The 22351-nt window shown below is 37.8% G+C and overlaps 1 protein-coding gene across 1 annotated transcript in view; it reads right to left on the bottom strand.

Moving 5' to 3' along the window:
• The window catches only part of LOC149274468 (pro-neuregulin-3, membrane-bound isoform-like), a 144253-nt gene that overhangs the window by 39174 nt on the left and 82728 nt on the right, over positions 1–22351 (bottom strand). Inside the window, exon 4 of the mRNA XM_089505446.1 lies at positions 6234–6307. Coding sequence (XP_089361572.1) covers positions 6234–6307 — 74 coding nt within the window. The remainder of the gene's footprint in view (positions 1–6233; positions 6308–22351) is intronic.

Here is a 22351-nt window from a genome sequence, read left to right as displayed (position 1 = left end):
GAATCATTGCGTCCCTGGTAGGAGGTCTGTCATGGGTCCAATGACGCTTCTGATGACTTTAGTCGTGGGATTAAAAAAAAAAGGAGTACGTTTATGGTGGAACGTCTCTTGAGAGACAAAATATCTGCTGAAATATTCCGTATTTGTGGCCTGAAGATCAGAGTTTATATCATAGTTGAGGATAAAGTGGGACAATTAGTTTTTTTTCCTTCGTAAATTATTGGATATGGATTACTTTCTATTTTTAGACTGCTTGATGGAGGAATTTAGCAGTTAAAGCCTCTTTTGGGCTTCTATTTCCTAAAACATAGGAATGAGGCCAGAAAGCAGGTCTAATTTCCAGCAGAATATACTAATCGAGATAAACGGTTTCTGGCTACCTGGCATAGCCAGATTCTCAACTCCGTAAAAAAAGGAAGTATAAGCTCAAAAGAGGATTTAGCTGCTTAGAAAAAGTAAGAACCTCACAGATATGACATTTTAGTCCCAGTAATATTTGGCATCATTGGCTAGTTTTCATTTTATCGTGGCGTGCCAAACAATGTTCTCCCTGATACGATATAAATATCATAACCAATTACTTCAAGTTATTGCTGCTAGAGGTGGTTCTACAAGCTATTGAATCATAACGTCTACTTCGTTTTTCACGCATGGCTTCTCCATTTTGGCTTTATTTTTATTGAATAAATCATGCCACTGTGTAATATGTCATGCGTTGTTGTTCATCTGAGGTTATATTCACCTCATTTTTAGACCTGCTAAGGAACAGATGACAACAATCTTAGCCAAAGGGATGGTGCACTCACTTTCTCAGTGTTAACTTACTACAAATTCTAAAGGTTCAGGAGTCGGTGAAACACACCGTATTTTCCTCTTTTGCATTTCATTCACCAACACAAAAGATGTGTCAAATAAAAACACAACATGTCTACCGCGCATCCACAGGAGTTGGGGGACATGCGTTTGTGTTTTAAGAATGAACCCTGTCAGTCCCCTAAAAAAATTAATGTATCTCCTTGTTTAACAAATTATTAACTTGGGCACATTGTTTTATTTTTGGCTCACAAGTTCTCCGATAACGAATTTCGTTAAAAAATATGGTTTGTACCCATCCGATTGCCCAATTCTACAATTTCTAGCTCGTGTAGCAATGCATTGTAACAAGTAAATAACAAAAGTGCGTTAACGCCATGAGTTCTTTATTCCCTTTCGGTAAAGCTCGGTCAAATTTAAAGCCTTGATAAGATCACACGATTTCTAAAGCCCACGGCGAAAGGAAGTTTAGTAACAACGTGCAAAACAGGAGTCCTGGCAGCGTAAGAGTGAAGACTTCTCAACGGTCAGCTTTTTTTCCAATTACGATCAAAAAAAAGGACGTAATAATAATAATAAAAAAAAGACAAAATAACATATTTCATATTGCGAGAAATCTGGAAAAGTTAAAAGGGTGCATCAAAAAAAAAAAAAAAGTATCAGCAACAAAGACTTCTTCTTGTCAACGCTGTGAAATATTTTAACCAGGTCATTTAGCCCGCGAATGCTTCCACGCCAGGAAATTCTGTAAATGGTTCTCTACACTCAATTACCGGTCTATATATCTAAAGTGTGAAGGTTGGCGGGTTTTAATGGTCTACAAAACAGTGTTCTGCACAGCGCACAAATGAATATATCACAAGCTATGAGCTTTCCATCACTAAGAAAACCACGGTGTTCTCTCTCTCTCTCTCTCTCTCTCTCTCTCTGGTGGCTACATGCAAAATCGTAAAGCGCTGCGCATAAACAGAGTTTAATACAACTCATTCGAGCGTCAACAATGAAATATTCTCCTCCTACGATAAATAATACCAGGAGAGTAACAGTCGGATTATGCGGGGTCATGTATGAGTACATTAATTTATCATTATGGTAAACATCTCTGGAAAGTTTCGTAGTTGGCTCTAACAGTTCTTTTATGGAAATTACGGATCAGAATCGGCCGTCGAAAAAATGGAAGTCAAGTTAATGAAGTGTACCCTCGATTGGGTACCGACATCTCATGGTCGGGCAATTCATCACTCCAGGAAATCTTTTGTGTTTCGAAGAAGAGCTGAGAATAGCTCTGTCTTTCCTCAAACAAAAAAACCCAAAAAGGACATCGGTCTGTGGTCACGTTTGGTGGAACCATTCCATCTGAGGAGACCCCTGGTGTTCCGAAAGCTTGTGGAATTTTGGATCTTTTGTAGGCTGTCCCCATCAAAGGTATCAACTTCAACTAAAAACTAGTCTATTTTTCTTGCTAAGTTAAGATATTGAAGGCTTATGGCCAAGTTTTGAGATGAAGACAGTGGACCACCAACTTGCCCAACACAACTCGTGTAGGAAAAATAGAGTATATTTTCACCTTTTTTTGTGCTGAAAGAGTTTTTAATTGTGTTTTTAACAAACCTGTGAAATAATGGGCACGGAGCTTGATCAATTTGACAGTTTCTTCGGACTCTTCATGATTTATCGTAGGGCTTGGTTCTAAACATCCAGTGCTCCTGTGTTCTTGTTTTTTTTTAGTTAATAAAAGATTAAAAACAAACAATCCCCGTTTTCTTATGTTTTTTCACCAAGAATTTTCTGAATTTGTCATTTCTAGTGAATTCACGGATCGGGCATACAGTAACACAAACAACACCATACACTCACACATTCTAACACTACAAGCTTATACACATGTAAACACTTTACATAAACACTGACTCCAACAGTACCATGCACACACACGCACATCCACAGAAACACACATATGCTACTGACTCTCTCTTTCTTACCTTATGAAGGGCTGCCTTCACTCTGCTGCCTCTGTAATATGCATGTTCATGTAATGCACGTTACGTGACCCCGCTGGGCATCTCAGTTGTCAGGCGCCTGGCGTACACCCTCCTTGCCTGCTTCAGAGCATATCTCCAGCCAAGCAGAGTATACGCACTGGTGTACCGAGCCTCCTGCTTGGCCTGGTCCGGCACACTGCCGGAACCCCTGAGCTCTTTCTGCCATAACTGAACATACTCCAGAAATGAAGGCTCTATGCTTATACCATTGCAGAAAAGAGACCTCATGGACCAAGGGATCCCCACATCACCCAACACAACAAGCATGATGTTCTTGCTGTGATGTGCAGGCAAATGTGTAAATGACGCTGAAGCAAGTGGGGGCCCCATGCAACCAGGGGCCCTGGGAGAAATGGCCCTTTTGTCCCAAACATCGGTGATGAGTCATATGCAATACATATGGCAGATAATACTGCTGTATGACGGTTTCTAATTCTATCCAGCCAGTACAAAAAAGAAATTCTTAGGTGCTTTGAGAAGTGTTTTTTTGGGGATCATTTTGAATATTGTCTTCCAAACATTGCTGGCGTTTTAATTGATTTTATAGAATTCTTTCATCTGGTTTCCTGGGGATCTGTATATTTCATGGGGTTTTTTTTTCTTCACCTAGACTCATTATAAGCAGAACACAAGAGTATATGGCGTGAATGTATCTTTCATGAACCATTAGCTTCGCAATACATCATCTCACGAGGGGACAGCTTTGCAAATAGATTTGCAAGGAAGGAGGCATAGGGATTCGACACACTCTGAACACCATGGTGGGGACAGTGGGAATCTACTCCGTACTGTAATCATTTAATGAATATGTTTGCGTAAAACAATACACAGAAAGGGAAAAAAACACAATGCGGAGGAATTTATATGAGTTTACAAAATGCAGGCTGAATTCATAGCTGGAGGTCTATCTGTGACTGGGTTGCACTGGAGAAGACATCTTTTTATCTTCAACTCGAAAATGGGCATTGCCATAATGGTCCCAAACTGACGTATTTTTTGGTTTGGCGCTGCTCTAGGCCTCACCCACCCAACCGCCACCATTGTCCTCCATAATGTATATGGGTCAGTGACAATGGAGATCTGTGGTCCCTCTGGAACTGTCTGGTTAGGCCTAGTAGCCTAGGCCAGAATACACCACCCACCCTATGTGTATACCATGGAAGCAGCCATCTTAATATGTCAGGACCTGCATGATTATTCCCCCTCGTTATGTTATCTCTACCCTATTGTTAAGTTGCTGACTGCTGTTGATTGGTTCAGACAGCCTTTGTAAGGGTGGGAAGAGAAGGGAGAACTTTAGGACATGATAGTAATCCTGCCACAGTCTGCGACCAATATTAGCCTTTTTATTAGATAAAATAGTTAATGGCTATAGCTGGTTTCTATAAATAAATTGAGTTAGCTGCTACAGAGTCTGAAACTGAGTCTGAAATATATAGAATTCCTTATATTATGAATTATTCATCAAGCGTCGGAATGTGTCAAGATTGAAGGTCAAGTTTCTACAGCCCTGGAAGCACCAATAATTTGTATAGAAATCAGCAGGAAATGGCTTTATAAATTAAAAGGGGTAAATAAACCCCCCCAAGTAGCTAGAAATAGGGCACTCTATTAGGATTTCCAAAAAGCATCAGCTCAGTGTGGTGATTGAGCCGGGAAAGTCACCCAAAATATCACATGACTGACAGCAATGGCGGCTCCAGGTCTGCAGATAAAGGGTTAACATGTCTAGCATTAAATTCATTGATAATTTAATAATAATTATGAAATAATTATTTATTAATTAATATGTAATAATAATAATTAAATAATTATTTATAAATAAATATATTTTATAAATAAATGTATTATTATTAATAATTAAATATTTCAGTTAAAAATATTAGTTTTTTCTTTAGGAATATCTGCCCTACCGTGGCAAGTCAGCAAAAATATGATTTTGTCATAATTATTTTTTTTCCCTCCCTATTAATTTGAAATTTAATATGAAATAGAAAAAAAAAATCCCAAAGTGATTATCGAAGTATCGTTTTTTAGCACTCAACGGATTATCCTTTAAAACTGAACATCAGAAGGTCTCCTCCGAGGCCATGGAATACCTCGGCAGTGAGTCAATATTTCCCCAAGACGGGTTCACTAAATGAATTACAAAACCCCCGTAAACAAACAACAAATAGAAAACTGAAACGCTAGCCTCGAGTGCTACAACGATTTATCAAATTTACATGCGAGGCTAGAATTTCTCTCTGAGTCATTAACTTTTTTTTTCTCCAAATAGATTTTTAAAAAAAACAAAAAAAAACACATTTCCAATGGACCTTGATTAAGGTTACTTTCTTTGGTTTAATCGCCAGCAGGTTGGTAAAGAATTCTAATTAAAAAAAAAAAAATACAAAAAATCTCCCAACAGGAAATAAATGTTGCTTCTGTTCCGTTACTGGAAAGGGATAAAAGGAAAGGAGAACGGACTGTTTGGTAATCAACCTTTTTTTTTTTCTCTACCCCGTTTGAAGTCTTTATTTGCGGGAATTTGTTCCCTTTTTTAATCCCAACACAATAAGGGATCATTATTTACCATTCACTTGTGTATTTCAATCCACTAACGACCCCGTGACTAATTGACGACTGGCCATTCTGCTAAAACTGCAAGAAACTGTTAAAAAAAAAAAAAAACTTGAAATTTGGCCAAACAAATTTTCTATGACCTAAATTTAGAATTCCAACAGGTGGCCTTTAAAGGTTTGTTTGTTTTTTAATCTAGGAACTGCCAACTAAGGGTTAAAAAACTGAGCTAATTCATGTTTCACCATTTCAAAAATTTCTAGGGAAGGGTTTAGAACAGCGTAATATTTCTCTATTGTTTTAGATGACCTTGGATAAAAAAAAAGAAATAGTCAGTAGTAGGCTGGCAGACCAGGTGAATCCAATAGTTAGTAGAGAACTTGGGTTTAGGGCACGGTTCGCTAAATAAGCGATTTCCAAAATCAGCGTGGGATTCCAAAACCGGTTAACAGAGGTCATACATGGAGCTGAATGCAAGGTACCCAATGGCCAGGCAAGCACCTGTTCACGGGGGATGGGCAGGCTAAGCTCACCGGACCCCCGAGCGGCATGTGCAACAATTTATAATTAAAATTTTTATTTGCCCACAAAAATACATTTGTCCAGCCATTTATACTTTTATTACAACTTTAAAAAAAAAAGAAATTGTATAAATAAAATATTTTGGGGGAAAATATATATATTTTTTTTAATTTTACATACCCCTTTATTTGACTTAATAATAATAATAATATTAAATAATAATAATAATAATATTAAATAATAAGTCATAAAACACCCAATATATTTCAGATAAACAGAATGAAATGTACCTACTTGGATCGGATAATATAGAATCCGTTTTCGGCAAGAACTGGTCACAGCGCACACCTTGGTAGCCCTCTTTACACCTGCAGGAACAGAGAAAAAAAATGTTTTCATGACATCATATCCACCTCCATATAAATACTTAACTCGAAGCACCTTAATTAAGACAAGATTAATTAACTGCAGATATTTTAATATTAAAGGAAAATTTAGAAACATAAGAATCCCAATTTTGCCTTTTTATCATATTATTGTTGATATTTTGCAATATTTCGGTCTGACTATACCTACCAAGTATCCCTGTGTATTAGGTAGAGTCCCTCTTTGGGCACCCGAATTCCCTGATGCCCCTCTTTTATTCCCCTTTTTTCTAGGAGCTCAGAATGTTTGCTGGGTATGAGGGCATCAGAGGGTTCTACAGCCCTAAAAGCCCCGATAATGTGTATAGAAACAATAAGGAATGGGTTAATAAATTAAAGGTCCACTACAGCCCAGTACCCTGTCTCTGTACACAGTCGGCAACAAAGCCAAGTCCGTCTGAGCCGTTCCACCAAGAAGACGCGCATTCCGCAGGCTTTTTCCCCCTCTCATCAAAATTACATTGTTTTTATTTATTTTCGCTGATTATTTAGATTATGGTAATTTTATTCCAAACTCTTGCATCGTTACGAAGTTCCCTTGAGCGGCAATATCACCTTGTCAAGTAAAATATATAGAAAGACCTCCGTACGGAGGAAATGATTATCCCGGAACGCCTCATTCTGAAATCAAATATTCAAGGTTCTGTAATTGCTTGAGAAAGATCAGAAAAGCTGGTCTTCACCTAATTGATCCCGCAAGACCCGGATTAGATGGGGGGAATTTAAATGAGATTTTCCATTTTCAAATAATCACAACACCCGAAAAATTACCATTTTTTAAAATATATATATATATAAAGTTGATAGTCTATGTCGTTGAGCTGAGGAGCCAACTAGGCGTGGAACGTTTTGAAGTCCAAAAATTCAATGGACGTCATGAGTCTCAATCATGAGTCTAAGATATCTGAGAACTTTTCCCCCATTTGCTCACATTTTCCCTTTTCCTGGGGTAGAATGGGAACGACTGTTCGTTAGGTTTGATGGCTGGATGGTGGAAACGTTAGGACAGGAAGTGAACTGGATTTGGAGATCTTGGGTATGGGGTTGGTGGACCAGACCAACACTCTTCCTGTTAGACCAGATAAGTAATTTCATAACAGTTATGTATAACTAGGAACCATCGCGCACCCGGCAAATACTCTTTAAAAACACCTATCTAAGACAAAAAAGGGGCATTTGTAAAAAAAAATATGACACGTTTTTTCCAAGCAGCTTAAGATAATTACTGTAAAATACCGTAAAATATATTCAATTATACATCCTGCTTTTGGGAACCACTTAATATGCACAGGATTTCCTTCTAGTCTGGAAATAACAGTCACCTAACATCACCTTTCTCACGCTGTAAAGTTCAGCCCTGGATTGTAAGCATTAACGGGAAGGGCTCCATGACTAAGCCGAGGTTTACGTGAGGTGAAATGGCGGGAAATGCCACTGACCCTTAGGGTCATCTCATTACAATGACTTTGCCTTATCTGATTTCTCACGCACCCTCTAGATCTTCTTTGTTGTCTTATTAAGGTTCTGTGTTTTTTTTCGGGGGATGGCATGGGGTCCCCAAAATGAATTGGAAGAGCTAGAATTAAGTGCACTGGCCATGGAGCAATAGTGCTGGTTTTCTCCACAGAGCAGGGCCCTGAAGGAGTTATGTGGCCTAATGGCATCACCGAGCTAAGAGGATGCGGCCTAGGATTATACGGCACCGGTATATGCTGTTACATATGCGGCTAGGTCAATCCTTGTGGGACCGTGCCAATTTGAACCTTGGTTTATAGATTTAGATTGGTCTCTGATGGGTTTTAGGAATTTGATGGTCAAAATTTTTTTTTATATGTTTTATAAGATGGTTTATGTTAGTCTGTTGGCCTCTTTGGACTCCAACCTGGTGTCATGTCTTTCTTTGGTGTGGTTTGAGCTAAGTGTTAATAGGTTCTTCCAATGGATGGTGACTAGTCTTGAAGGCATACTCAGTGGTGGCCACGGAAATAAAATCTGACTGTGACAGGGCCAGGCTAGCTGGCTCATATGTCATATGAAGTTTAGCCGGGTCACGGAGCACTTTTGTGTCCGGTTCCGTATACCGTGACCCGGTAATATTTTATATTGTGTATTATTGTGTAACTGGCCCAGAGACTGATGTGGATTCAGCCCCAGCTTTCAAGGAGACGATCCTATAATCTGGCTGGGGCTCTTAATCAGCCAGCACAGCCCTGTCTGCCCAGACGGCACCCGCACTACAGGGGGGATAACACAGGTGGGGGAACCCATTGTATTCTGTAATCCCCTCACCTGATACATCCCCTGTATACTGATGGGATTTGTGATGGGATGTGGCTGATGGGATTGGGGGTTGGGTTCGGTACACATTGCATTGAGATTGTATATAAGTTCTGTGTGTTTGTAATAAAGAGAGTTCTTCTTGGTTTACTACGAATGGTGGTCTGGATGATCCGTGGATAGCTGAGTGCTATCCGTATGAGGGACTGACTGGTGATTCCTCAGCCCTCAAACAGGGGTACCCAGCCTTGGGTACGGTGACCCTGTAACACTGACCTACTAAATTATTAGCATTATAGGCATTGGCTTCGTCCTGTTAACATGCTTGCTGCCAGAGCCAGACTGGAGAAGACTAGGTGGCTCTGGCACTTTAAGGCCCACAGCCACCAAATCACATTATGTTTTTATAGTCATGCAGTGTGTGGCCAGCCAGTGGTACTGCGCACAGCAGCATGTATTAGTATGAGTATGCGTATTAGTATGTCAGCCTGCAGCCCATTGGACATTTGCCTAGTGTGCCAGATGACCAGTCTGGGCCTTAGTCACAAGTCCCTGATGATCACCTGAAGTATGATGTATGAAGTACACACAGGGGTGATTTCTTTCCAACTTTCCATGCCATTACAATGTTCCTTAATTGGTTACGTGATAACGTGTTCATTTTTTCCGCAAAAGGGTTAAACTGTAAAAAAAAATCTATTATTATTCCTCTACAGTAAATGCCCCCAAAAAATAACAGTGGCAAAAAAAAAGGCTAGGTAAAGCTCCGACCCAGCCACATCTCTAACCGCACCACTAAAACAAAATGGCCTCCCTTTTTCAACGTAATTTCCAGTTTATAAACCCAGAATGGTATGTGACTGCCTAGAATTACCATTATTTAACATCCTGAATATAAGACAAGGATCGATAAAAGGTTTGAGGTTTTTATAGCAAGAAAATATGGGCAGACCAGATGGTTACGAATGGTTCTTAATGGCCGATGAATTTTGTTGTCCCTCCATTTTGAAGCACGGAGAGAATTCTGGTATTTCTTTCCTATTTTGAAAGAAAAATGGATTTTTCACAAACAAAAAAAAGATTTTTCACCAACATCTCGTCGGAAGGCCCACATGCATACAAACTTTGCCTTTGAAGTTATATAATATCATATTGGGACTTTTTTTCTTTCTTCCTTCCCAAGTGCCAGAAGAAACTGCTCATCTAATCATCAAGAGACGCTCGGGTCTCTATCAGAAGGAGCGGGGGGAAAAAATCAATAAATATGCAAATGATTCCTCTACCATAGATTAGAAAAGATGCCTGCCTCGCATACTAATTAGCCTTATGCATATGCATGTATATAGACGAGATTCTTAAACGCCACAAGACCCGTCAAACCTTTGATAGTCCAACAAAGTGGATGAAAGCAAAGCACGGCCCGTCTCAACGCAGAATAAGTTACGGAATATCGAGCGACCTTGTAATGGCAAATTACATTGATCCGTTTTGAAGAGGGGTCAAGCGACTGCTAACGTGCGTTGTATGTTCCTCAAAAGAAAACAAGATGGCAAGCAAGGTGGATTTCTTATTCAACGGAAAAATAAATGATAAGTCCGTTGTGTTCTACTTTAGTAGGAAAATAGTTACTCATTTGAAAGAAATAGTAGCGACCAGCAGATAAGAACCATTAGGTGGCTCTAGTCTCCCCGACATAAGGATAAGGAAACTGAAAGAAATAAACAGTGTTAATAAAGTCGTTGACCTAGAACATTGTTGTCCTACTAGGAGCTCTTGACAGTTTCTTTACTGTTTTTATCCTGGGGTTATGTGGAAGCAATTTCCAGAGAAATGGGTGAGAAGGGAGGAGAGGAGCAGCAGAACATGATACGATTGTATGTTGCCGCAAGGGAGATCTCTCTGTAATGTGAGATGTATTGTACAGGGGAGAGGAATCATGGAGGGCTTCGGATGTTAGACCAACCGTACGTTCTTGAGAATTTCCAAGACTGGCTCATCTGACGCTTTGGTCCTTCTGCGCCATCTGGGCACAACGAGGGGTAAAAGGTTGGGCCAGCGACAATGGCCCTTATTAGATTCCAAAGGAGCCAATTGACCCTCCTTCTCACCCATAAAATAAAGAATTGACCAGGAAATCGGCTGTTACTCCTCGAGCCTCCTGGGCAAACCCAAGTATGTTGAAAAATAATATAATGGTGGCTATCAAGACCCATGCATTCTCCACCCTCCCCAAAAAATGAAAATAAATAAAAATAAAAAAATTCTTACTCAAGGCGGAAGCTACAGCTCTGCAGCTAGAGCTGCCCTCCTCATCCATGGTCTGACTATTCTAGCCACTGATGGACAGCTTGAAGCAGCTGATCAGTGACACAATGCGCGCCCAATGTGAGAGCTTTCCACTCATGCCAACAGAGGTCTGGGTAGTGGGGAAAAGGGGCAAATGGATATGGGAGGGGAATTCTGCAGAATGCCCCCTTAAATTGGCAAGGGGTATACCATAGACCACCCAGCTATCATATGCATTGGCTTAAAAGAAACCAAATAAACGCCGCTCATAGTATTCCCCTGAAAAACAATGGAAAAAATATTTTATAGCTAGAAATCCATGAAATTATTTAGACTACGTAAAGGTCAACTAATAAATAAAAAAAAAATCTGCTGTAATTTGCTTCGGTTTATGAGCAGCCTATTAGCTATATTACAAAAAAAAGAAAAAAACACCAATCGACAAACATTTGTTGTCATTCTACAAAATTTTACAAAAAAAAGTAATATCTTAACAAAATGCCAACACCTGTTTACCGGCATAAACAAGCCGTCCTTCTAAATGACATTGCTTGAGCTAATTTTTTTTTTTTAAATTTTACATTTTGTTTTTCAACGACTCTACAAATGGGCCTCGGAAACGAGGTCACCTTCGATTACTAAACACCGTAACATTTAAAAAAAAAAAAAAAGATTGATTTTGGGTATTGTTTGAAACAGAATGATTGAGCTGTAGTCTGTCTTCCCTTAATTTCCAAATGGAACCATTTAATATGCTAATAAGCTGTCACATTAACGTACTGTACTAATTTACCGTCGAAGGTTTGCTAACATTTAGCGAACAAAACAATAAAATCATTACGATTGAATCTGTGTAATTTATTTTGGGGTTTTTTCACTATTTTTTTTGCCTTGGAGGCCGTTATCAGCGCGGGGCGAACATTTCCCCTTGGCGATCCATGCCACAGGGGAAAAATAATTGGGCTACATCTATAAATACTACAATTTGGAGAAAATAAATAAAGGATTTGAACTTAAATTATTATGTAGAGTTTTTGGCACAAATTTTTGTTAAAAAAAAAAAAAAAAAATCTAATTTTTTTTTAAATAATAAATACATTTTTAATAGATTTAAATTAATATTCTTTCTGGATCCAACCAGTGAAAATTGAAGGACATTAAGAGATGACACATCCGTATCAATTTTCACCCTGATTAATGAAACGATGGGCAAAAACTCAAAAGGTTTTTTTTTTCCCCTAGATGAAATAAATCTAATAATACGGACCCATCATCTGGCCCATTTATCTGGTGTAAATGAAATTGATGATTTCATAGCTTTTAGCCAAAATCTAATTATTTCTTTTAACCCCTTCCGACATATGGAATATTCGCTCTTCTGCACTGAATGTAATAACTCCAGGCCACCCAAAAACCTTTTGTTTTTAGCATAAAGATGATTGTTATTGGATGCCTGTATAACATGTTAACCCCTTCATGACAAAGCTCGTACATGTATGGGCTCACAATGCATTGTCCTTATGGGGTTAAATAGCATTCATAAAATTCTTTGTACCACGTTATTAAATTATTATTAATATAATTATTATTGAAGTTTTCACAAAGCCATTGGAAATATGCCGCTATCAGAAAAAAACAACACATAATCTTTCATAATCTTTATGGTGTTAGCATGAGTGTGAGTGCGAGAGGAGGGAGACACAGTGTGTGTATGTGCTATATGTGTAAGTGTATGAATGAGTGAATGAATGAGCGAGTTTGTGTGTAAGAATGTAAATGTGCTTTATTATCAGCGGGGGGCGCCACAGAACTAACTGTACCCAGGTTCCCCCATCCCTAGGCTCGTCCCTGGTAATACATTTATAACACTTCCAGCTAAGAGGCTACCACATAGGCTTCTATTATCCTAATGGAAGTGCTCTATTTTTCTTACGTGCTCTTATAAGCCTTCAATGCAATATATCTTAATTTTTATCCACGGTAACCGCTTGTCCCTTTCCAGTATCGACGACCATGGCTTTGCTTAGTAATTACAGAATTACGCCATTTGAGCATGTCCCGAGTCATATAAATTCATGTGACTTCTGATCTTTTCAGATCCACTTCATAAACAACAAAGATATTATCCCCCTAGATCATTCCACCTTTGGCTTTTAAGTGCCACCTCTCTATTCTGTAATAAACTAAATGAAAAAAAGCCTGTATATTTCAAATAAATGTATTTATAGGCACTCCGTTACCAATGGATTAGGATTAATCCAATTTATTTTGCTAAAATTCTAAAAATAATATATATTTAGAGTCAAATGTTTAAATACAGAGAGAAAAAACCCCCATACAAAATAATAACCATATGCTATTTTCGATCCATATGGGTCTAAATATAGATTTATTATATTTATCGTATCAACATCAAGAAGAAATGTGAAAACGAGTTTATCCGTGAAATATGGCTTTAGAAATTTTTTTTTTTTTAAATTAAGCAATTATTATATTTATTATTATCTACAATAAAATATTATATTATATAATAAATATGACTAAATAATAAAAATATAAAACAATATTTCAGTGGTGGTGATGATGATTATAATGATGATTATTTTATTTATTATTGGTATTATTATTATTATTATAACAGAACATATTAGTAAATAATATTAATAATAATAATAATAATAAATACAGTATTTATTAATCGTTTTTAATTGCTGTAATGTTATTACTATTATGTTTGCCTTTTAAACAATGGGGGGAATTATTACATTTCTCTTCTAGAAAGTCTGAGGTTTATTTCGTATCATTTTTTTTACTCCGATGGTCACATTTGATATCTGGCAGATGAAAAAGTTGTGCTCAGCTGGTAATTGCGACCATGGATGTCATCAAGAAACGTCTGCGTATGGTGCTCTTATGATTGAGAATCTAAAAGAATATGGCATTTGGATGAGAAAAAAAACCAAGAATCCACACACTTAATGATTGACTTAATGATTTCAAAATAGGTTTTTAAAGAGGAGATGTCACTTTCCCCAAATTCTGTATTTTGTAGTTTTTAGGCTGAATAAACCTATGTTTTTTTGACACATTAATATAAGTAATTACTCTCTCTTTCTCTCTCTATATATATTTTGGTGGACATGGTGGATGAGGCCTAAGGCGAAGGACGTTTGTCTTAAGGTTCACCCAACATGGCTGACAATGGCTCCATTGACCTGCCATTGATAAGAGAGAAGGCTTTGTGATAGCAAGCAGTGTGGGAAAGATGTTGTGGGGCATTGCATGGTGCTTTCATCACATGATGTTGTGGCACAGTGACTACCCTACCCAATACCTGCCTTAGCACAATCCTTGAGGTTCCTGAGGGTCCATGCAAATGCACATGAAGCCCCAAAGACGGACATGGTGGGGGCATGTCTCAGCGAGTAAGTTGGGCTTTGCGGAACCGGGAAATAATGTGTGTGTGTGGAAGGGGGTGCAGAACTTGATGGCGGGAGTGTGGTGCTGGAGTTGACTGCAGGGTAGGATACTGGGTGGAGATGGTGTAGGGTGGGTAGACTTAAACTAATGGATTGTGCTAGGGCAGGTATTGGCCATGGTATTTAGTCTACCATGATATCATTTGATGGGGCTATAGAGAAAGAGAGCCTGTGTAGTGTGATGGGGTGGTCATTGGGATGACTATTTGCGGTGGGAAGGAGTCTTGAGAGCGAGTGAACCCATGCATGATTCTTGTTGATTGTTACTGATTGGTTCAGGTAGCCTTTGTAAGGACGGGATGAGACGGTAAAGAATACCAAGGTAGAAAATTGATTAGCTAACGCTAGTCCTGCCATCTTTTGCCACAGATCTGATTCCCTATATTCTCATATTCTCTAACTTTTAGACTAAATATCTCCCAAAAAAAAAAAAATATTATTTATGATATATCAGATTTCTTATTGCTGAACAGTGGTCAAAAAACCATCAAATATGTTCTAGTTGGAGACACAATAATTATATATATACTACCATTTCAAGATATATTGCCATGCTTTTATCTTATAACTTCAGTCGGTTTATAATTCCAACTTTTTTTATATGAAACAGAGAATCAATAAGACAAAGCAACCCAGACGGGGGAATAAGAATTTCTTCAAGAGGCTCCATTTTTCTCTTTTGCTCCAGAGAGTAAGACATCTTCAGGTATAGCCTTATTTCAAGGTAACAAGAAATATCCGCTCTGGGGATGTTAGAAACACTATTTTTTGGGCAATAAAACCAAATACTTGAAAAGTAAAATCTATTTGTGTTCTGAGGTCAATAGGATTCACATAAAAAAACATTTTTGTTTTGTTAGAAATTTGGAGGCTCAAAGGAATATTCGGAAAGGTTCCTCGGTATATATATCAAAGAATAGTGAATTCTAAATAAATATTATTATTATTATGATTATTATTATTTGCAAGTAAGATGGGATGAAGCGAGATGACCATCTACCCAAGGCTGAATGACCTTAGGTAGGTTGGTACCTGAGCTGAGCTTCATGGCTCTGAGAAATGCCTCCACCATGTCTGTCTTTGAGGCTTCATGTGCATTAACATGGACATTCAGGAACCTCATGGATGGTGGTAGGGCAGGTATTGGGTATGGTAGTCAGTGTGCCACAACATCATGTGATGAATGCAGAGGGGGCTATTGAGCAAAAGCCTCTGAAGTGTGTTGGGGTGGGTATGGGAAAGGCTATTTTGGAGCCTTGAGAGAGAGAGAGAATCCATGAATGCTTGATGAGGGTGGCGGTGGTGGGGTGAGACGCATGGTTCCTGAGCTTTAAGGCTCTAAGAAGACGGTCAACTAAAAAATGCCTCCACCATGTCTTCACATCTGGAAGGCCATGAAAGGTGAGGTCAACTCATGGGTAGACTCGCTGATCTAGGTCTTGGTCTAGCTAAGTCTTAGCATGCCATGTGACTCCTGTACTTTATACACATTATATGTAGTGTCTGCTGGATGCTACTAAATATTCTGAGAAGAACAATTGTTTCCTCTTATGCTAAGTCTCATGTCCTCATGGCCATGTTTATACCATGACGGCAGCCATTTTTAACTTCCGGACCTTCATGATTATTCCTCCCAATAAATGATCGTTTAAGTTAAGTTACTCCTTGTTGTTGATTGGTCCAGATAGCCTTTTTTTTAGGTGCCGGAGGAGAAATTAATCTGATAATGCTAGTTCTGCCACAGGCTGCCCCAGATATCAGTTTCCTTAAGGTGGACCTTTTTCATCAAATGTCTTCAAAAGAATCACACTAACAAATATCACACAGAACATCGGTGGCTTTGATAAATTAATTCTAAAAGTTGTGAATGCTCCCATTAAAGTTAGAAAGGCACATTGTACGGCCAAAGCCCAAGGAATCATTCTTTTGCTGCAAATGAATGAGAGCTTTTATATCGATGTCTACATTATCTACAGTAACAGAAGGTTCGGAGTAAGTAAATAACCATTTCTCATTATTTTCATCCTTTTTCTTTATCCCATGTCAGCAGGAAACAAATGAAACTTTTTTTTGGGGGGGGGGGGGATTTATCTAATTTACCTGTGTCAAGAGAAACGTCGAACATCTGCTTCCAAATGAAAATACCTTAAAACGAATTCATTTGCCATTTAATTATGGTATTTTGAATCAACTCGGAACATAATGTTAGAACAGCAAAGCCCCCCACGGGGGTCTGTCAGATCAGGATGAAATTAACTATTTAAAAATAAAAAAGGTAGTGAGTCAGAGCTCTTGGACGAGAGCCAAGTGCAAAGCAGCTGTTCTATATAGGTGTTGGTTTAGAAAAAGGTTCCAGAGTAGCCAACGTCTCTTATTTTATCTTAACTATTCATATGTTCTCATTACGTGTTTTTTATTCCTCGTATCGGATTAAAAATACATTTTCAAAAATTGTGCTCTTTATCTTTTTTACCCCGGTTGTAGTTTTTGCCCCATAATATAATGTTTTCAGGCAGCGGCATATCAGCCGTTTGTATGATTCTCGCTCTGTTATCTGATCCCCAATCTACTAAACCCCCCAACTCCTTATCATACTGCCTGTGGGGAACAATGGAATGCCTCGGTCTTAATCACCCAGCCGGACTCTCTGACTAATGAAAGTCTATGGAGGGACGGACTTCAGTAGCATTGCCATAAAGCGTCGGCTCAACTAGTCAGACAAAATGTGCTCCGGTCCGAGTTGCATGTGTGTATGTGTGTAGGGGGTAAGATTACACTCCTTATCCAGAGGGTAAAGGCTGCAATGCAGGGCCGATTATCAACCAAACAGAGCCCAATGCAAGAAGCCCCCATGTTGCCTAGCAGGTCGGATAATCGCTTCCAAGAAAGTTTCAAGATGTGGAGTCTTTTGTGGTTCTAGGCCATCATATCCCAGCAAACAGCAGACAAAATGGCGCCTGATCCTCAATCCAATGGGCCAGATTTCTCGACAGGAACTCTAAATGACCTAAATTATCATATTGCCACAAACGGCTCAAATTTTCAAGGAGATTGAAGCTTCTAAACATGACATCGAAGAACAGCTTCTTGAAAGACTACTCATTTCCCCATAAATCATTTAACCTAATTTAGGAATGATTAAGCCGAATTTTCTTCTTCTGACTCAAAGATTAGTCAGACGTAAAAAAATAAATAAATTAAAAAAAAAATAGTAAGAATAATAATATGATTGGAATGTTTCATGAATTCTACATATTAATAATAACCCAGCACCTGCAATCTAATCATTGAAAAATTAGTTAACAATTAAGGTCGTATTTTCGATTTCTACGTTTTGCAAACCCAAAACAAATTCACTGAGAAAATTATATAGTATCGGTAATTCTTATTCAGTGTCAAAGACGTTGCATTTTAATTGTGAACCATAGAAACCCAGAAAACCAGTGTGATTACCATGGCAACCATAGTTATTAAGACTTCTACTCGATTATATATATAACCAAACGATTTTATTTTTATTTTTTTTATGTAATCTGAAAATTGTAATTTTGGCAATGCTAAAAAAAAAATATGAATAATAACAGTTTATTTATTAAATTAAGAAGATTTAGAAGATTTAATGCTCTGTTTAGCGCAAGGTGCTCCATTAAAAAACTATTATTGTAGTAATTATATCAATTGCATTTTTTATTTATTTATTATAAAGTGCAAGATACTGTTCTCCATTTTTACTTAATTTTCAAAAAAAATAAATATAATAATAATATTTTTATTTAATATGAATTATTATATTTAATAATATTTAATCATGTTCCATGAGCTGTTCAATTAAAATAGTGTGTGTGTGTTATAGTGCAAGGCAGTCTGTGTTTTAGTTTTTTATTATAAAAATTATAAAAAAAAATATATATATATTCTGATAATAATTAGCATTTTTAATTAAGTGTTAAATTGAAAAGATTTTGAAGATTTAATGTTGTGTGTATTGTAGTGCAAGGTACTCTCCTTTTTCCCCCTTAATTATAAAAATATATAATAATAATAATAATTTACATTTTTAATGAATTTTTAAATTAAAACAATTTTGAAGATTCAATGTTGCGTTTATTCTAGCATAGGATAATTTGTGTTCTAATTTTTCTCCTTTCTTATAAAAAAAAATATGAATATTTAATGCAATGTGCAAGGTAATCGCATACTACTTTTCTCTTTTTTAAAAAAAAAAAACCAAAACACTTTTACTTTACTTTAAAAAATATAAACACTTTTAACTGAACCTTTACCAGATTTGTTTTCTTTTATGCCCTACTAAAAAAGTTATATTAACTTCCTTTATGCTTAAAAAGCCGAAGAGTAAAACAAACCAACACAACAAACATAAAATGCTTTACAAAATTGTTATTTCTGATAGAAAATTGGCGTTTTAAAGGATGAAAGCTATGCACTTTTCTCGCAAAAAAAAGGCTTTGCTTGGTTATGTTTTCTTAATATATTATTATTATATCTGCAATCTCAGTGCCCAAGCAATGCTGAGAATACAAAATGCCTTAGCTGTTCGAATAGAGAAAACCACATATTTTGAGAATTTTTATCAGCTTTTTGCATTTGACACTATATTTTGGAATTTTGAAAAGCACAGGGGCAGAAAAAATTAATCATATGTAAGATTTGCACCTTTTTTTACAAGCCTAAATATTTTGGAAGACCACATAGGGACAATTTTGTTTAGGGCTGTGGTTTGAGGTACCGCGGGGGCGGGGCTTTTACTTTTTATGTCACTTTGTAACCTATTAATAACTATTTTTTCTTTTGAAGCCCAAGGTTCGGTCCTTCAATAAAAAGTGACAAAATGCCGTATAGTGCAAAGCAGACAAATGGAGACATGACCATACCTCTGACATTGCAGGTGTCCAAAGTGGGACACCATTGTTGGGGGCATGGCAGCGCTCAGCTTCATAGTGTCAAATGGTGGTCAAGTGGGAGCTGTGATAGAAGTCTACGCAGCAGCAGCATGGATCTCCATTGATTCTCCAGATTCTTGGGACAGTTAGGGGAGATCGGAGGATTTCCACGATGGGCTTACGATGCCCACTTCCTGCAAAGTTTGGACAGTGTGGCAACTTGGTAGCACATTAGGATGGTTGGGAGGTATGTAATGACAGAGTTAAATCTCCAGTTCCATAAAACTGCATTTCAGAACATAATACTTATTTACAAAAAAATAAAATAATAATGATAATTAGACTAAGAACAATGTACTATAATTAGAATCTTAAAGAGCCCAAGGGCATGTTTCATGCAAATTCATCGCTATTAACAGGCATATAAAAATCGTTATAGAAGCTTTTTGAACTAATTCTTCTGAACATTTCTTTCTGGTGTGTATTTATAGAAGTACTGGTGCTGGTAAACCTCAGATCAGCTTCAGTGAGATAATAGAATGACTTCTCAGAAGCAGTAAGGTTCAAAGTCGCTATATCAGGAAGAGCATAGTTAAAGAGGTGAGATGACATTTCAAGAAATCTCCTCACCTTAATGATAAATGATCATACCCCCCAAAGTGCCTTAAGTTCCATTGGCCAGTAGGGATTGTGGGCTATTTGGTGAGATCTGTGAAATCGGTGGAGGTCATCACAGCTCCCACGTGGCCTCATCAAGAGGTAGTGATGCGGTTTGCCAGGATATGATGTCATATCCTGGTGTTCTTCTTCACTTCCTTGCATGGGGTAAGTTAGGTGCCCCTGGTCCCACCTATATTACCAGTCACCTATAACCATGACCCAATGAGAGTGTCCAGAAATGTTGGAGGGTTGCATTATACAGCACCAGCTCAACTCTTCCTCCAGGGTTGGCCCTCCAAAATGTAGAATCACATCAAGGAGTGGAAGGGTTCAGCTCCATCACACATTATAAATTATTGAAATTAGTGTGAACTTCTCTGCCATCAACCAATGAAGTACACCTGCACATTTTCATCCACTTCCTATGATCCCCGTCGATTGCAGTAGAATTCTACTGTGAGCCCAAACAGGAAGTTGCATAAAGTGCATTAGTTTTAATTAAGAAACTACAATAGATTCTGAAATTATAGAGCACGTCCTAAAATGTATTTAGAACATTTAATTAACACACATGTTCATGAATAGAACCTACATACTTGACCCTCAAAAGGTGCTGTTTTACCTACTCCCCTAATTTAACACTTTTATAACTAAATGCAGCATCAAAATAAATCTCCAAATGACTCCTAGAAAGAATTCTTGAATCATGTAAAACTTTGCACCTTTTTTTTTTAATTTTTTTAGGGCATGCTTAATTGTCATGTGACGCAAATGCAGGCTCTGATAGGTTGTTGCCATAGAAATTGATAAATCTATTGAAACATTTCTATTAGACTTGTGCATTTGTATTTGAGCGAACATGAGAACGAACACGAAGGGTGCGATGCTGCGTAGATAACGGGAGTGGAAATCCGTAGGTTCGCCGTCAGGGGTTAAACTTGGAGCGGGGAGACAGGCCAAGTTCATCCCAAGTGGATGGAAATGTGCATGAAATGCTCCTGGCTATGACTTGGGTGGATGTTTGAGTTGGAAAATATAAATCTAAGTAACTTAGTGGAATATTAACCCCTTAAGGACAATGAGCAGTCCCTAACCCCATTGAAAACAATGCATTGAGCCCGTACATGTACGGGCTTTGTCATTAAGGGGTTAAATACAAATAACAGTAACACAAGTGATAAATGGTTTTTGGTGATAAATTTGATTTGTTTTATTTCAAATACGACGATTCTTAAACTCGGCAATATACACATTTCCGTCTTAAGGGGACCTGATATACCATCGGGAATATGACAGTCTGGTCTGAGATGAAAAAAAAAAGATGTTTTCACGGACATGAAATTCTTCCCTCAGCACAAAATCCCATTCAGTTTCACACTTTGCAGAGATACGTTCTTTTTTATCATTTTTAATGAGAACAACCAGAAGCTATAGCTCTTTCTGACCTTAGCAGAATCCGATGTGATGTGATTAAATTATATCTCACATCGGCGAGAAGTTATTACAAAAGATTTTCAAATGCAGGAGAGGATTTTTCTTATTGCGAAATCTACTAAATTACAATCTCCTTGGATATTAGGTTCCTGCAGCGCTCTTTTCAGGCCGTTTCATCAATTCTCTGGATAAAACGGGTGAAATGTGATTTCTTTGGAGTATTCTAGCTTGTTAAAATGCATATGTCTTAAAATCTTCAGGGTTATACAGTAGCAACGAGGTATGACATCGCCTGGCCTACAAGAATTGGTCCTCCTATCTTTGTAGGTACGTATGTAGGGGAACCAGATGTCCTCTTGACCTTCACTCAGACTTACTCCAAGGGTCCCTCGAAACCTTGTTGAGCCTAAAGGTAACGTTCTGCCCAAAAATATAGGTCTTATGATTTTAATGCCATGAAAGGTTTTTACTTTAACGAGGATATGGGTTGGGTTGGAGGCAGCCCGTCTCGGGCAGCTTTACTTGGTGATTGACCTCTGAAGGGCCCGTTGCGGAGATCAAACATCTTTGTGGATCTTCTTAGTATCTATCATTAATGGAGATCATCGGGATATGATGTCATATTAAAGCACTGTGTACAAGAAGACCAGCGGTGGAGGAAGATGACCACCTCGATGGTAGGTCTGGAAGGGCAGCTGGGTGTGACCTTGGGCAGTGAGTCTCCCTAAACACATCACTGGACAAAACCTCAAAAAACCTCAGAAATACAATAGAACATCTCATAAAAACATAAATTAAAAATGAAGTCAATTCAAGTAAATATTTCTGACCAGCGTCAGCGGTCAGCCTTCATTTACTTATCTCCCAGACCTTGGTCATCAAAAATGATCAGATTTATTATTTTGCTATAATTACTAAAGGAATGATTGTGGTGCTAATATATGACATCA

This window comes from Sceloporus occidentalis, unplaced genomic scaffold (genome assembly GCF_023333645.1).
Source record: "Sceloporus occidentalis isolate IW3139 unplaced genomic scaffold, rSceOcc1.0.p SCAF_329, whole genome shotgun sequence".
In the NCBI taxonomy this organism is placed as follows: domain Eukaryota; kingdom Metazoa; phylum Chordata; class Lepidosauria; order Squamata; family Phrynosomatidae; genus Sceloporus; species Sceloporus occidentalis.
The sequence above is the reverse complement of the archived record's forward strand: the minus strand, read 5'-3'. Positions and strand labels throughout refer to the sequence as shown.